General features: G+C 50.1%; 1 protein-coding gene and 1 non-coding gene across 3 annotated transcripts; one reads left to right on the plus strand and one right to left on the minus strand.

Moving 5' to 3' along the window:
* Nucleotides 1-2,978: 2,978 nt before the first annotated feature.
* Nucleotides 2,979-3,084, minus strand: LOC121032434 (U6 spliceosomal RNA). The gene has a single exon (XR_005791267.1). It is a non-coding gene; the product is annotated as a U6 spliceosomal RNA (small nuclear RNA).
* Nucleotides 3,085-8,050: 4,966 nt separating this feature from the next.
* Nucleotides 8,051-13,558, plus strand: LRP10 (LDL receptor related protein 10). Of its 2 annotated transcripts, none has more exons than XM_040476630.1 (7): nt 8,051-8,698; nt 9,094-9,138; nt 9,659-9,791; nt 10,528-10,718; nt 10,835-11,852; nt 12,186-12,315; nt 12,442-13,558. In XM_040476630.1, exons 1-7 carry the CDS (start codon nt 8,662-8,664, stop codon nt 13,027-13,029), a joined length of 2,142 nt encoding a protein of 713 aa, XP_040332564.1. In that variant the 5' UTR covers nt 8,051-8,661; the 3' UTR covers nt 13,030-13,558. The 2 variants fall into 2 exon arrangements, with proteins under 2 accessions (XP_040332564.1, XP_040332565.1); XM_040476631.1 differs by having other exon boundaries at nt 8,051-8,691; nt 9,090-9,138.
* The last annotated feature ends 3,182 nt before the right edge of the window (nt 13,559-16,740 follow it).

The raw sequence follows: 16,740 nt of genomic DNA on the forward strand, positions 1-16,740 counted from the left end.
GGGGGGGCGGGCAGCCCTCCAATAACTCCGGGAAGGAAGAGGGAGTGGAGTGAAAAGGGTGCAGGAGGAAGGGGGCACTTCGGTGCCCTCTAGGAGCTTCTCCGAGTTGGCACGCTGCCCTCCGTGGATGCCTCAAACACACCTATGCCTGTCTCCTAGGCTCAGACCTCAGAATGCTTTGACCCAACTCCTTTGGGCCAAGGCAAGCCGGCCTCCGTGACTCCTTTATCCAAGAGTGGGCATTTCTGTGTCACTTCTCTGGGCCCTTTGGTAATCATGCCCACACGCCTCTTGGGGTGCCTCTAACCTGCACCCATCCTCCTAACCTCATCCCAAGGTCAGGAGGAGCCTTTAATCCCAGTCTTACATTTATAAGGCTCTTCAATTTTGAACGTAAAAAATATGTCTTGGGGACACATGGGTGGTTCAGTGGGTTAAGCTTCCGACTCTTGATTTCTGCTGAGGTCATGATCCCAGGGTTGATGAGATGCCTCCCCCACCCCTGCCCCCCCAGATGGGCTCTGCACTGACAGAGCAGAGCCTGCTTGGGATTCTTGCTTTCTCTCTTTCTAAATAACCAAATCACATTTTTTAATGCCTTAAATAAAATAAAATAAAATATAAGTATATGAATGCCTGTAGGCATTTGGTGACTATCACTGTATTATTGCTTTGTTTGTGCTAAGAGTTTTCATTTGTTGGGGCACCTGGGTGGCTCAGTCGGTTAGGCGTCTGACATGACTCAGGTAGGCTCCATGCTGGCAGTACTGGGCCTGCTTGGGATTCTCTCTCTTTTCCTCTCTCTGTGCCCAGTTTGTGCTTTGTGTCTCTTACTCTCTCTCAAAGTAAATAAACTAAAAAAAAAAAAAAAAAAAAATTGTTAAATAGAAATATTTAAAATACATGGGGCGCCTGGGTGGCGCAGTCGGTTAAGTGTCCGACTTCAGCCAGGTCACGATCTCGCGGTCCGTGAGTTCGAGCCCCGCGTCGGGCTCTGGGCTGATGGCTCGGAGCCTGGAGCCTGTTTCCGATTCTGTGTCTCCCTCTCTCTCTGCTCTCCCCCGTTCATGCTTTGTCTCTCTCTGTCCCAAAAATAAATAAAAAACGTTGAAAAAAAATTAAAAATAAAATACATTAAATATTGGGGCAGCTGCCTAGCTCAGTCACTAGAGACTGGACTCTTGATCTGAGGGTTGTAAGTTCAAGCCTCATGTTGGGTGTAGAGATTACTTAAAAAATAAAATCTTAATAAATAAATAAAATATACTAAGTATTTTCAAAACCATCTGTCTTTCTTTTTTTAATTTTTTTTTTAACGTTTATTTATTTTTGAGACAGAGAGAGACAGAGCATGAACAGGGGAGGGTCAGAGAGAGAGAGACACAGAATCCGAAACAGGCTCCAGGCTCTGAGCTGTCAGCACAGAGCCCGATGCGGGGCTCGAACTCACCAACCGCAAGATCATGACCTGAGCCGAAGTCGGCCGCCCAACCGACTGAGCCACCCAGGTGCCCCACCATCTGTCTTTTTTTAACATTTATTTTTTTTTTATTTTTTTTTTCAACGTTTATTTATTTTTGCGACAGAGAGAGACAGAGCATGAACGGGGGAGGGGCAGAGAGAGGGAGACACAGAATCGGAAACAGGCTCCAGGCTCTGAGCCATCAGCCCAGAGCCCGACGCGGGGCTCGAACTCACGGACCGCGAGATCGTGACCTGGCTGAAGTCGGACGCTTAACCGACTGCGCCACCCAGGCGCCCAACATTTATTTTTAAGAGAGTGCAAGTGAGGGAGAGGCAGAGAGAGGGGGACAGGGGATCCAAAGCAGGCTCTGTGCTGACAGGTTGACAGCAGTGAGCCTGATGTGGGGCTCAAATTCACCCGCGAGATTATGATCTGAGCTGAAGTCAGATGCTCAACCGACTGAGCTACCCAGGTACTCCTAAAACCATCTATCTTTTTTTTTAAACCATTTATCTTAGTATTTAATTTTGTAATATACCAGACATCCCCAAAATGGACATGATTGAGGTTCCTCTCAAACCTCTGAGATATGTCTCCAAACTAGCATCTCATTCTTTCCAAAGCACAAGGAAACTTGCTCCTATAACCATATGGCAGGATCTTTAATCCCCACTCCCTTCAGACACAGAAGTTTCCACATCTTGAAAAGCTCTCTCCTGGATACTGCTGCAGTCTTAAATGATTTCCTTCATATCCCCCTTTTCTGTCAAGCCAAGGTTTTTCAACAGCTGTCTGCATTCCTTCACCAGTCATTTTTTTTTTTTTTTAGTTTTTTTTTTAAAGTTTATATATTTATTTTGAGAGAGTGAGCAATGGGGGAGGGGCAGAGAGAGAGAATCCCAAATCCCAAGCAGGCTCTGAAGTGTCAGTGTGGACTTGGGGCTCAAACTCATGAACCTTGAGATCATGACCTGAGCCTAAATAGAGAGTTGGACGCTTAACCGACTGAGCCACCTAGGTGCCCCTTTTTAAAGTTTTTTTTTTTTATGATTCATTTAAGTAATCTCTACCCAACATGGGGTTCGATCTCATGACCTCCAAGATCAAGAGTGGCATGTTCTTCTGACTGAGCCAGTCAGGCGCCTCACCTGTCATTTCTTTTTAACCCAACTGGGAAGGTGGCCCAACCCAGGCATTTAGTGCAACTTTTCCTTTAAAAAAAAAAAAAAAAAAAAAATTTGAAGTTTAGGGGCGCCTGGGTAGCTTAGTCCGTTAAGCATCTGACTTCAGCTCAGGTCATGATCTCATGGTTCAGTTCATGAATTTGAGCCCTGTGTGGACAGTGCAGAGCCTGCTTTGGATTCTCTCTCTCCCTCTCTCTGCCCCTCCCCTGCTTGCTCACACTCTCTCTCTTACTCTCAAAATAAAAAAAAACTTTAAAAAACAAAATGAGCATTAAAAAACATTGAAGTTTAATGAACATACATTGTTCTATTAGTTTTATGTGTACAATAAAAATACAGAATGCTGCATGAATCCGTGTGTCATCTTTACACAGGAGCCATGTAATATTCTCTGTATGGTTCCAGTTGTAGCATATGTGCTGCTAAACTGAGTGCTGAAACTTCTCCTTAAAGGGCCCTCCTGACCTCTTTCTTCACAGCCCAGGCCTTTTCTGTGTTTTCACTGTCTTGGCTTCATGTTAGCATCGAACATAATTTGTTTCTAGAAGCTTCTTTGGCCTCGTTTTCTGGGAAGTTATGCCATCCTGAAATTCATGAGTCACAGCATTGCCAAGGAACCCTGAAGTCCCAGGACATCTGTCCCTCAGCACCAACCCTACCTGTAGCATCAGCTTCTGTACCTCAAAAGCAGGGAATAGACTGACTTTATTTGCTCTGTTAATTCCTGCCTCTGCCCTTCCGACTGTTCTGAACAAACAAATTCTTGTTCCATGCTATAGCTCTTCACATATTTGGATCTAGTTCTCATATAGTCAAACCCTCACTCAAGTTAAGCTTTTCTTTAGGCAAAAAGCCTTTCTAGTTCCTTAAACAGCTTATCATAGGACATGGCTTAGAGACTCCTCATCATACCTAACACCCTCCTATAGATTGATTCATTATATCAATCTTTCTTTTTTTTTTTTTTTTAAGATTTTATTTTAAGGTAATGTCTACACTCAACGTGGGGCTTGAACTCACAACCTGGAGGTCAAGAGCTGCGTCCTCCACCTACTGAGCCAGCCAGCCACCCCCATTGTATTAGTCTTTTAAAACAGCTTCCAGCACATAGAGAGGCAGTAACAAGGGCTCTGGAGTTACACAACCCAAGTTTGAATCCAGTCTTCACAACTTACTAGTTGGGTGGCCCCAAGTTATGTAATGTTCTTGAGCTTCAATTTCCTCATCTTTAAAATGGGGCTAAAAAAGGGGCACCTGGGTGGCTCAGTGGGTTAAAAGCCAACTTCGGTTCAGGTCATAATCTCGCAGTTCAAGGGTTCGAGCCCCGCATCAAGCTGTGTGCTGACAGCTCATAGCCTGGACCCTGCTTCTGATTCGGTGCTTCCCTCTCTCTGCCCCCACTCCGTTTGTGCACACTCCCTCTCTCTCTCTCTCAAAAATAAATAAAAACATTAAAAAATTTTTTAATGTGGCTAAAAAATAAAAATAATAAAAATAAGGTAAAATGGGGCTAAAAACTGTAAGGGTAGTTGAGCGAATTAAAAGACATCAACTATGTGATGCCTATGACTGGCAATCATTGATTTATTCATTCAGTAAACATTTATTGAATACCTACTTTGTGCCAGATATTATTTTTGGCACTAGGGATACACCAGGAGACAAACAGATCCCTGCCCATGGCACTTACATTCTTGTGGGAGGAACAGGCAATAAACATGATAAATGAGTAAGATATATAGAATATTAGATCGTGATAAGAATTTTCCAAATTTTTGGTTCTGCATCCTTTTTGATTAACAATACCACCTTTAGGGGTGCCTGGGTGGCTCAGCTGATTAAGTGTCCGACTTCAGCTCAGATCATGATCTCACAATTCGTGGATTTGAGCCCAGCATCAGGCTCTGTGCTGACAGTTCAAAGCCTGGAGCCTGCTTCAGAGTCTGTCTCGCTCTCTCTCTGCCCCTCCCCCACTCATGCTTTGTGTCTCTCTGTCTCTCAAAAATAAATAAATGTTTAAAATTAAAAACAAAACAAAACAAACCAATTCCACCTTTAAATAATTTCTCTCTGCTTGCATTTTACTATAAGTATTCAAGGGAAACCAGGCTGCTTCCTCAACACTTTGCTAGAAATTTCTTCAGCCAGCTGGGTCACCTGGCTGGCTCAATCCGCAGAGCATGCGACTCTTGATCTTGGGGTTGTGAGCCTGAGCCCCACATTTGAGCCCCAAATATCCAATTTGAGCCCCAAATATCACTCTCAAGTTTTACTTTCCACCAACCACCAGGATACAAACACAATTCAGCCAAACTCTTTGTCACTTCATATCAAGGATCTCTTTTTTCCTCCAGTTTCCAATTAACATGTCCCTCATCTCTGTCTGGGACCTAATCAGGGTGACTTTTACCCTCCATATTTCTATTCATATTCTGCTCCTTACCATTTAGGTAATCTAAAGAGATTGAGATCTATACAGCTCTCTCCTGCTGAGCCTTCCCAAGAACCATCTTAACAGTCTGTTCACAACAATGTTGCTTTTTCTAGCATGCATCTAGGCCTCTGCCCCAGTTCTAAAGCCATTTCTACATTTTTAGGTATTTGTTCTAGCAGCACCCCAACTTCTCGGTATCAACTGTCTTAGCCCATCTGCTACAAGAAAATACCACCAATTGGGCAGATTTACTGCTCATAGTTCTAGCAGCTGAGAAGCCCAAGATCAAGGTACCAACATGGTCACCTTCTGGTGAGGGCCCTCTTTTTTGTTCACCACCACATTTTCTTACTGTGTCCTCTCATAGTAGACAGGGAGGGATCTCTCTGGGGCCTCTTTTATAAGGCACTAGTGCCATTGAGGGCGCCATCTCATGGGCTTAACATCGCTCAAAGGCCCACCTTTTAATATTATCATCTTTGGGGGTTATGAAATCAACATATGAATTTAGGGGACAGGGGACACAAACATTCATACCATAGCAACTTGGCTCCTGCATGTGCTAGCAGTTTCATCTTGAGCAAGTTATCTAACCTATGACCCAGTTTCCTCAATTATAAAAGGAGGACAAAAATAACACCTACTTCCTAGAGGTGTGGTGAGGATTAAATGAGATAATACATGTGAAATGCTTAGAGCAGTGCCTCCTAGAGGTGAGTACTCTATAAAAGTTGGATATTACCATTTTGAAAACCAAACATCTGCCTGTTCCGCACTACTTCCACTACCTTTCATAATTCCTCAAAGATTTCCAAGAACATCATAGGCCCATTCCTAAATGTACTTAATGCTCTAGGATGTGATTTAAATAAAATTTTTTTAATGTTTATTTATTTTTGAGAGATAGAGAGAGACAGAGCATGAGCAGGGAAGGGGCAGAGAGAGAGAGAGGGAGACAGAATTGGAAGCAGGCTCCAGGCTCCGAGCTGTCAGCACAGAGCCCAATGCGAGGCTGGAGCTCATGAACCACGAGATCATGACCTGAGCCAAAGTCAGATGCTCAACTGACTGAGCCACCCAGGTGCCCCTAGGATGTGACTTATATGGACCTGGACACTTAAATTCACTGGACTAATTGGAGTATAAACTCATTTTTAAAAATTTTTTTTTAAATTTACATCCAAGTTAGCATGTAGTGCAACAATTTCAGGAGTAGATTCCCTAATGCCCCTTACCAATCCACTAACCCTCTTTTTGTTCTCCACATTTAAGAGTCTCTTATGTTTTGCTTCCCTCCCTGTTTTTATATTATTTTTGCTTCCTTTCCCTTATATTCATCTGTTTTGTATCTTAAAGTGCTCATATGAGTGAAGTCATATGATATTTGTCTTTCTCTAATTTCACTTAGCATAATACCCTCTAATTCCATCCACGTCGTTGCAAATGGCAAGATTTCATTCTTTTTGATTGCCAAGTAATACTCCATTGTGTGTGTGTGTGTGTGTGTGTGTGTGTGTGTGTGTGTGTACATATACATGGATACTCCCTATGGCTGTCTGGATTCTTTCATTTGTGTATCTGACCTCTCTTTCCAAGTAGGCAGTATGCTCCTTGAAGTTCAAGGCATCTGCCAAGCATAGAAAACAAAGCCAGCAATGAACTAAAACCTCCAAGATCACTTTTAGAACTTAAATATTTTTAATTTTTCCCACCTCTTTGCCTTCCTTACCTTTGCTCAACATCCTTTTTTCACACTCAGGCTTCTATTTCACTCCTCATTAATCCCAAAGGCTGCACACAGAGGGAGTACAGCAGAGGGCACAGCAGAGAGACCAAGGGACCAAGGTCCAAGTGGAAGAAGGGCCTTTTTACGGCCAACCCTGCTGTGGTTCCAGTTTTGAAAATATCAAAACTGATGCCAACAACAAATGTCATGGACAGAAAACTGTTTTGTACCATTTGTAGAGAGCAGAGAGTAGTAAGGATCCAAATGTACACTCTCTCCAGAGCCAAATTGCCTAGGCTCAAGGCTTTGTTTCATCATTTACTAGATCCGTGATCTCGGGCAAAATACTTAACCTGTGCTTGAGTTTCCTTATCTGTAAAATGGGAGTAATCATAGTTTCTACTTCCCAAGATTGTGAGGATTAAAAGAGCATATATATGAAAAGTGCTTAGATCTGTGCCTGAAGTGTGAAAAAAGCTCAAAAAGTATTTGCTATTGTTGTTGTTTATTAATATTACCTATCAGTGTCACAGGAATAACAGCCCACATAAATAAGAAATATCTTCTGTGACTAATCATAATTGTTCTGAACTACAGAGCACTTCCTAGATGCTCATCGTGCATTAACGCCCTAAATGTTCATGACAACCTTAAAAGGGAGTTGCACTATTAACTCTGCTTCACAAATGAGAAGCAGAGAGGTTAAGTGATTTTCTTAAGGTCACAGAGCCAGCAAGTGGCGAAGGCACATTTATTCGTTTATTTACCATATATTGGGTTCTTACTGTGTCTTAGTAGGAGAGAAACCCCGTGGGTGCAAAGGTAAACATTCTAGGCCCCAACGTACAGGAAGTTTCAGTTTCTAGAGAAGGGGCGGGGCGGGGGCGGGAAAGACGAGTAAACAAATAGTTATAACACCGTGTGGTAATTGCTATAATACAGGCTCACAACAAAAAGTGCTGCCTGATCTCAGACACTGGGACAAGAAAAGTACTGAGAGTTTAAGGGTCCAAAGGAAAGACAAGACAGTTACGGAATAAGCAGTTGTCCTCTGGCCAACGAGTCCTGTTAACAAACGTGTCACGGAAGAGACCGAACAAAGCCGAGTTCAAAGTGGAGGCGGACAGCCTAGCCGAGGGTGGGTCTGACGGGTCCCGGCAGGGCCGGAAAGGGGTTAAGGAGAGAGGGTGGGCGGGGCGAGAGCGCTGATTGGCAGGGGTGGGGCCAGGCTCGTCACCCGCCCTCTCCCTCCGCCCGGCTCTTCCAACCCCTGGGCTGGCCGGGGTACCGCCCGGGCGAGGGCCGGGGAGCTGGGCCGAGCCTCCAATCCCCCTCCCCCGCTCCCCCGCCGCGTCCCGCCGCCTGGACGCGCAGGAGAAGTTGAGCCGCGCCCGGGTCGGCCCTGGGGGCTGACCGTCGGCAAAGTTTGGCTCGAAGAGGAAGTGGCTTCAAGCCCCGGCAGGTGGCGGCAGGGCCTGGACAGGGGCTCTCGCGGCCTGCGGACGGGCTCTGGGCGAGGGCGCGCTCCAGCGCCGGGCCTCGAACCGATTCCCGGGGCTTCGAAGCCGGCCTCGGGATAGAGCGCGGCAGAGAGCGCGGCGGCGGCGGCGGCGGCGGCGGGGGGGGGGAAAACAACTCCGAAGTTGGCGAGAGGCACCGCCCCTGCTCCCGGACGGCCGCCGCCTCCCCGCCCCCAGCCCTGGCATCCAGAGCACCCGTGGGGGAGCCCGGGCCATGCAGCCCCCTCGGGGAAGCGGCAGTGGGGAGCCTGGACGCTCGGAGCGGCGCCGCCTTCCCACTGGATAGACGACTGAAGCTCCGGGACTCTTCCTGCACCCCCGGACGACTCAGGATGCTGCCCACCACTCTCCTCCTCCTCCTCCTCCTAGGTGAGAAACCGAAACAAGACTACTAACCCGACACCCCGCCCCTGGGGCTGTCAGAGTCCGGGCGCTCTCTTTTGCCGTCCCCCACCTTCCCTGCCTGGCGGTGCCCCCCAGCGCCTGCCGCCGCATCCGAAGCTCCCTCCCCAACCTCCGGGAAGCTTCGAGCCACTCCCCTCAGCCCTCATCCTCCTTCAGGCTTCCCTAGATCGGCGTGCCTACCCCATCGGCCGTGCTGCTGTGGCTTCCTTCGAGGTCACACACCGCATCCTCCCCTGCTCCACTGCCCCTTTCCCATAAACTACCCGGAAATCCCAGATGGCTCCTTTCCTCCTTGAGTTACTCAGGTGAAGAAAACTAAGGGCGATTAACTCTCCTGTCCTTTCCTGCTCTTCCTCTAGGAGGCGCTGTGGCCTATCCAGACCGGATCATTTTCCCAAATCCTGGTGCGTAAAGGATGCCCCTGGGGCCCCAAGGGTTTGGTAGTGAGAGAAGACCCTTGAGAAGGATTCTCTCTTCCCTAAATTCCTCTGGCACCTACGGTAGTTTTAGAGTGGAGATCATCCACCCTTATTTTACAAACGGGGAAACATCCAGTGTGAGCTCTCACCTGGTAGTTACGTACTATTTTGTTTTTCCAAATATCCACGCTTGGTCTCCCTAGCTGCAATGTAGTCTCCCTGATAGTAGAGACAGTATTTCCTGCTCCTCCTGGTCCAGCGGCTGGCACAAAGCCAACCTCAGATTGTTTCTGGTGTTGATACTTAAGGTGAAGCTATAATGAGTGTGGGAAGGAAGGGGGCCAGCTGAAGACTGATTTTAAAGTGTGTGTATGTGTGGTTGGAGAAGGGCAGTTTCTCTGCTCCTTCTTGAAGAGCTCAGACCCTTAGAAGCCTCAAGCCTGGGGGCAGGGGCTGTGACAGTAATGGGCTCTCAACCAGTGTCCCTACCTTCCTCACTCTCCAGCCTGTGAGGACCCCCCGGCAGTGCTCTTGGAAGTGCAGGGTACCTTACAGAGGCCCCTGCGGGACAGCCGCAGCTCACCTGCCAACTGCACGTGGCTCATCCTGGGCAGCAAGGAGCAGACTGTGACAGTCAGGTGAGAAACGGGACAAGACCCTATTACCCTCCCTCCCCTAATCCCCTCCACCATGGGAAAGCCTTCAGGAATCACTTCTTCATGGAATTTCCATTCCTGTCAACAGGGGAAAGAGTAGGATTTGATTTGGCCTAGTCTTCCCTAAAAACCTGGCTTATTGTGGGCCACAGTAAATTGGAGGTGAGCTGGGGCAGACATCTAGCTTGGATTCTAGTCATCTCTGAAGGACAGCAGTCACTCTAGAAACAGTCCTTGGGCTCCAATAAGGCTGCCCTGAGGAGTCCTTCAGTCCATTGCACATCCTTGCCTGGGCTTCAAAAGCTATTCCTAATTAGCTTAGAACCTACCTCAGCCTCCCGAGATGTTTTAAACGGTACAGGTCTCTCCTCAATCTCCTCTGACCTTGAGCCAGAAGATTGGGACCCATGTTAAGTACCTGGCTACTTGCTTCACAGAGTTCACTCTCCATGAATTTATCCTGAAAGGAGTAGGTGAAGGGAGAGGGCAGTCTGGGGAGAGCCTGAGGGCTCAGAATGCCGCCGTGCTGCCACGGGCCTCTGTTAGGACTATTGCCATTGACTACAAAGGAATTTGGCTGAGTTCATTTGGCTGTTTGGATTATGGATGAGCAGGGGTTTGTGCTTCTTGGGGTACAAGGGGCGTGACGGCACTGGGAGAGGAAGAAACCAGTGGTGGTCATGAATATCTCACATCCTGCCTTCTTCCACCCATCTAGGTTCCAAAAACTGCGCCTGGCCTGTGGCTCAGAGCGCTTAATCCTGCGCTCCCCTCTCCAGCCACAGATCTCCCTGTGTGAGGCACCAGCCAGCCCTCTGCAGCTGCCTGGGGGCAATGTCACCATCACCTACAGCTATGCTGGGGCCAGAGCACCCGTGGGCCAGGGCTTCCTGCTCTCCTACAGCCAAGGTATGCTGTACGCTGTCCATGGGACTAGAAGAACAGATAATAGAAGCCCCAGGGAGGAGGGGAGGATCCTACCAACTCTGGTGCTTCATGGTGTCTTCTCCATGATGTCTCTGCAGATTGGCTGATGTGCCTGGAGGAGGAGTTCCAGTGCCTGAACCACCGCTGTGTGCCCTTGGCCCAGCGCTGCGACAGGATTGATGCCTGTGGCGATGGCTCTGATGAGGCAGGTTGCAGCTCAGACCCTTTCCCTGACCTGACCCCAGCCCCTGTCCCCACCCCACCCTGCAATCATACCTTGGAAGACTTTTACGGGGTCTTCTCTTCCCCTGGATACTCACACCTGGCCTCAGGCTCCCACCCCCAGTCCTGTCTCTGGCTGTTGGACCCCCATGATGGCCGGCGCCTGGCAGTGCGCTTCACGGCCCTGGACCTGGGCTATGGAGATGCAGTACATGTGTATGATGGCCCTGGGCCTCCCAAGACCCCTCGGCTACTGCGCAGCCTCACCCACTTCAGCAATGGCAAGTCTGTCACCGTGGAGACGCTGTCTGGCCAGGCCATCGTGGCCTACCACACAGTTGCTTGGAGCCATGGTCGGGGCTTCAACGCCACCTACCATGTGCGAGGCTACTGCTTGCCTTGGGATCGGCCCTGCGGCTTAGGCACTGGCCTGGGGGCTAGTGAGGGCCTCGGTGAGCGCTGCTACAGTGAGGCCCAGCGCTGCGATGGCTCATGGGACTGTGCCGACGGCACGGATGAGGAAAACTGCCCCGGCTGCCCACCTGGACACTTCCCCTGTGGGCCTGCTGGCACAACCAGCACCACAGCCTGCTACCTGCCCGCTGACCGCTGCAACTACCAGACTTTCTGTGCTGATGGAGCAGACGAGAGACGCTGCCGGCACTGCCAGCCTGGCAACTTCCGCTGCCGGGACGAGAAGTGCGTGTATGAGACATGGGTGTGTGACGGGCAGCCAGACTGTGCCGACGGCAGCGATGAGTGGGACTGTTCCTATGCCCTGCCCCGCAAGGTCATTACAGCTGCGGTCATTGGCAGCCTGGTGTGCGGCTTGCTACTGGTCATTGCCCTGGGCTGCACCTGCAAGCTCTATGCCATTCGCACCCAGGAGTACAGGTCAGTGAGGGTGCAGCCAGCTGCAGGGGCGGGGGGCTGAGGGGAAGACCCTGAGGGTGCCCACACTGGGGACAGGCTCTGGTGACCTGCTTCTGGGTTGGCTCCTGGAGTTGTCCAGCTTGGGGATGGGGGTGCTCCTCTGAGGAAAGGACAGGTCTAGATCCTGAAGGCAGTCTCCAAGAAGGAGGGGAACCTCGCATGGCTCTTGGGAAAGCCAGGGCATACATAGCTCAGTGGTCTTGGCCTGGGTGTGGAGGGAAAAGACGTGTCCAGGCTAGGACAGGCTGCTCTGGCTGGCACCACCTGTGACTGAGCTGCCCTCATTCCTTCCAGCATCTTCGCGCCCCTGTCCCGGATGGAGGCTGAGATTGTGCAGCAGCAGGCCCCACCCTCCTATGGGCAGCTCATTGCCCAGGGTGCCATCCCACCAGTAGAGGACTTCCCTACGGAGAACCCTAATGATGTAAGTGACCTCCCGGCCCAGTACTTCCTACTTCCCAGCCTCCGTGGCCCTGCGCCTGTACCATTCTTTGAGGCTCCTGGCCCTCCCCACCTCCCTGACTCTGATGTCTGCCTCCTCTCCTTGCAGAACTCAGTGCTGGGCAACCTGCGTTCTCTGCTACAGATCTTGCGCCAGGATATGACTCCAGGAGGTGCCTCAGGTGCCCGCCGCCGCCAGAGGGGCCGCTCTATGCGCCGCCTGGTGCGCCGTCTCCGCCGCTGGGGCCTGCTTCCTCGAACCAACCCCCCAGCCCGGAACCCAGAGACCAGATCCCAGGTCACACCCTCTGCTGCTCCCCTTGAGTCCCTAGATGGCAACACAGGTCCGGCCCGTGAGGGCGGGGCGGAAGGTGGGCAGGATGGGGAACAGGCACCCCCACTGCCCGTCAAGGCTCCCCTCCCATCTACCAGCACATCTCCAGCCCTCCCTACCATCTCTGAGGCCCCAGGGTCACCGCCCTCCATGTCCCCAGAGTCATCACTGCTGTCTGGAGTGGTGCAGGCCCTGCGAGGCCGCCTTCTGCCCAGCCTTCGGCCCCCAGGACCAACCCGGACCCCACCTGAACCCCACACAACAGTCCTGTCCCCAGAGGATGAGGACGATGTGCTTCTGGTGCCACTGGCTGAGCCAGGGGTCTGGGTAGTCGAAGCAGAGGATGAGCCACTGCTTGCCTAAGGTGACCTAGCTCCCTTGGGGGCTTTGGTCGCAGTGACAACCCTTTAGAGGGCAACTCAGCTTCCCTTTAGCTACTTCCCTCCCTGACCCTCTGTCTGAGGGGACTTGGCAGGCCTCCTGTGACCCTGTGTAGCTGCTGTAAAATTAGGTATCCCTCAGGAAGGGAGAGGGCTCACACAGAGCTCCCTCCGCACATGCCCAGAGACCACCGTTTCTCTACCACCACTGTCTTCCCACACCACCACTCAGGTGGCTGTTTTTAAAAAGTAAATTTCTTAAAGGGTCACAGGCCCGGACACTCCATCCTTACCAAACCCCTACCCCAAAGTGGCCTTTCAGCACCAGAATGTCAATTGGCTGGAGATCTCCAGCACCCAAGGGAAGGATTTGGGCAGGGCCTGAGATTTTGCCGACTGTGATCCTTCCTGCAGGGCCTGGCTCATAAAAAGAGCACAAAAACTGCTTTTGTCCCATAGCTAGGTCATTGCCCAGCAAGTCAAGGTTGAAAATAAAAGAACCAGAAATTTAAGATTTTTGTAAATGAGCTATAACCTGAGCCCTGTCTCTACCCATCTCAGCTTACGCTCCCCTCGCCTTGCCCCTCCCTGTGAAGGTCTCTGCTCTGCCCTCGGAACGCTGCCCTCTTCCTACTTCTTCTAACCACATACCCTTGGTTTTTACACCACTCTAGGAACCCTAAGGACTGACCCTCTCCACCACCTCCACCTATTACCTGGGGCTCAGCCCTACAGTGATTGACACCAGGGGTCAGCACCAAGCCTCTTTACTCACCACCAGGCCGGAAGTCTAGTGAGCCAGCTGGGCGCTGTAGCAGGAATGTTCCCATTCATGGAGTACTCCCAGAGCACAGATCATAGAAGCAGAATGTCCCTAGGGGAACGCAGGAGCCTTAACTCCTGGCCACCAAGCAGTTACAGTCTGTCCTGTGCAAGATAGGGGAACTCTTGGCCAGGATGCCTCAAAGCAGGCAAAAATAAGTTGAGAGAAAAAAAATCATAAACGTCTGGGGTGTGAAGATGCTGGCATCACTTTGACCAAATCCAAAAAGGTCTGCCTAGAAGAGGGCCCAAACTAGACTCTGAAGAATGTGGTCCATAGGTGGAATAGACTTGTGGATTCTAGGAACAGTGAGAATCCACAGGATAAGAAAACTAAGCAGATGTGAGGGCTAGGGCTGCAGGCTGGACCCCAGGCCTCCTAAGAAAAGAGGCAGGAGTGTAAGCAGTGGCCAGAGCTGAAGAGCTAGAGTGGGTGATGGAGGAGGGAATAACCTGGAGAAATGTTGGAGCCCAGCCTCTGGTAGGTGAGGTGACAGAAGCCGTCCCAGAGTTTGAAATGAAAACTGGGACAAGGGATACAGAAGGCGTCTATAGGGGTGGCATGGAGCCGAGGCATTCCCGAACAGAAGCAGACTCTCCTCAGGCTCGCCCTCACCCTTCCTGGCCGGCCTGGTCTAGCCCCAGCCTCTGGCGGAAGGGCCCTGTTAATTACAGCCTGTCTGTGTCTGAGCCCACGTCCGCACACCCAGCACCAACCGCATGTTTCCTCCTCTCAGTGAGCAAGAGCCTAGGGAAGTGGCAGAGAGTGAATATGGTATAGTCCTGGATTGAGGGATCTTGGGAAAGACCCAGATTCCTTTGACTCCAGACCCTCTCCAGAGATTGGGGAAGGGACTTCAGAGTTCCCCATCCTTGCATACCCTTCTCCCTTTGGGTCTTCCTTCCCTAGTGCTAACAGTCCCTGGGCTCCCCTAGTGAAAGGCCCAGGGAAGCAGGGAATGCTGATTTTCCTTCCACACCTCCCCATCTCCTGGTCTGCACCCTCTCTCTTGCTCCTCTCCTTCAGCTGATAGCCTCATCACTTGTCCTGCTCCAGATCTTTGACCTCCTGGTGTTATTTGTAATTTGTGGACAAAGACATGTTAAAAGAATGCTCCTCAGGGTGGAATGCTTCAGGAAGCCAGAGGGAAGACCTGAGGGTAGAGTTCACTGGGAAGGGCTGTGTGTCCTGAGCCTGAAAGAAGTTTCTCTAGGTGCTGGGTGTATGCTCTAGAAGGTGCAAAGGGTAATGCTACTTTTGTCAGCCACAGAGAAGCCCCAGGTTGGTGGGAAGAGGGGACTTAGCCTTGTACAGGCAACATGGGAAACTCAGAAGGTCCCACCCAGGAGAGGGTGGGGAACTGGGGAGCAGTTTATTTGCACCAAGCCCTATGGAAAAAGAAACAAAGCCACCTCACATCCTATCAGGACAGAGACAACACTATCCAAAGTGCCCAGTATTGGGGCATGGGACTCCTGTCAAGGCTCTCAGGTGCAGAGGAGGGAGGTGTCTCAGCATGAGATGGAGATCAGGCTGGGAATCTGAGATAACAGCACATACCAGCATTGAGTCCTTAAGAATCTGGGACTGAACCAAGCTCCAGGCCCTGCTGGGAGGGGAGAGGGACCCCTAGCCGCACTGCCTGAGGTTGTGGGAGCATCAGATAGTTGGGCAACCTGCTGAGTGCCAGATCCTTTTTCATGTGTAGTGAGCCCTCAAAACAAGGCTGTGCCATGGGCATCATAATCCCAATTCACAGGTTTGGAAGCAGTTTCAGAGGAATTAGGAGACTAGCCCAGTCTCTACACAGAGGCAGATTTAAACCTGGATTGGTTCAGTTCCAAATTTCACCCTTGCCCCACTATTCCACAGACTCTCCCGTGGAGGAGAGCCAACATTTCTCAGGTTATTCCCTCCTCCACTTCTTACTAGTGGGATAAGAGAGATAGTGGTTCAAGGTGAAACCCAGCTGGCTCCTGTGACCCAAAGCACAGTCAATGGTCATGGTCAATAATCCTTCCTGGGGTCTACAGCCCCCGTCTCACTCTTATATGGTATCATAGAAATTAATCCAACCACCTAAGTGGGTTTTCCAGATATATGAAGCTCACCCCTTTACAATATAAAACTTTTTTTTTTAATTTTTTTTTTTCGTTTATTTATTTTTGGGACAGAGAGAGACAGAGCATGAACGGGCGAGGGGCAGAGAGAGAGGGAGACACAGAATCGGAAACAGGCTCCAGGCTCTGAGCCATCAGCCCAGAGCCAGACGCGGGGCTCGAACTCACGGACCGCAAGATCGTGACCTGGCTGAAGTCGGACGCTTAACCGACTGCGCCACCCAGGCGCCCCTACAACATAAAACTTTTAAAACTCATTTTGGAAGGAAATCATTCTAAACAGTCTTCAGCACATCTGCAATAGAACACAAATTTTTCCAGATGGCTGAGGATCATTCATAGAAACCAATGGCTTCTCTATAACAATGTTTTCAGAAGCTGTAACAGTGTCAGGGAAGCTGTTTGCCTTTTTGCCAAAATGCTCTTAGATGACTTTTTAAATGCTTATGACACCTTTAAAGTGTTTTGTGGTGTTGTTGCCCTTGCTACTGGGTGATCAGGGGTCACTTGCTACTCTAATGTTCTGTAATTTCCTGTAATGAGTATAGGAACACATAGACACATACTGAAATTGTAAATAAGGACAAGGGAAGCTGTGATTGAAGCCTGGAGAGTCTATCCAATGAGTAAAGTATGTAAGTACTGTAGTTGCTCAGGGGTCCCTTCTGCTCCCCCTAGACCCTAAACGTTGCCCCGTAGTTCATCTCCGGTCAGTGAAGTGTTACTGCACATTAGTCCATGATTACTATTT

This window comes from Herpailurus yagouaroundi, unplaced genomic scaffold, assembly GCF_014898765.1.
Source record: "Herpailurus yagouaroundi ecotype Mexico unplaced genomic scaffold, PumYag 141, whole genome shotgun sequence".
NCBI classification, from domain to species: Eukaryota; Metazoa; Chordata; class Mammalia; order Carnivora; family Felidae; genus Herpailurus; species Herpailurus yagouaroundi.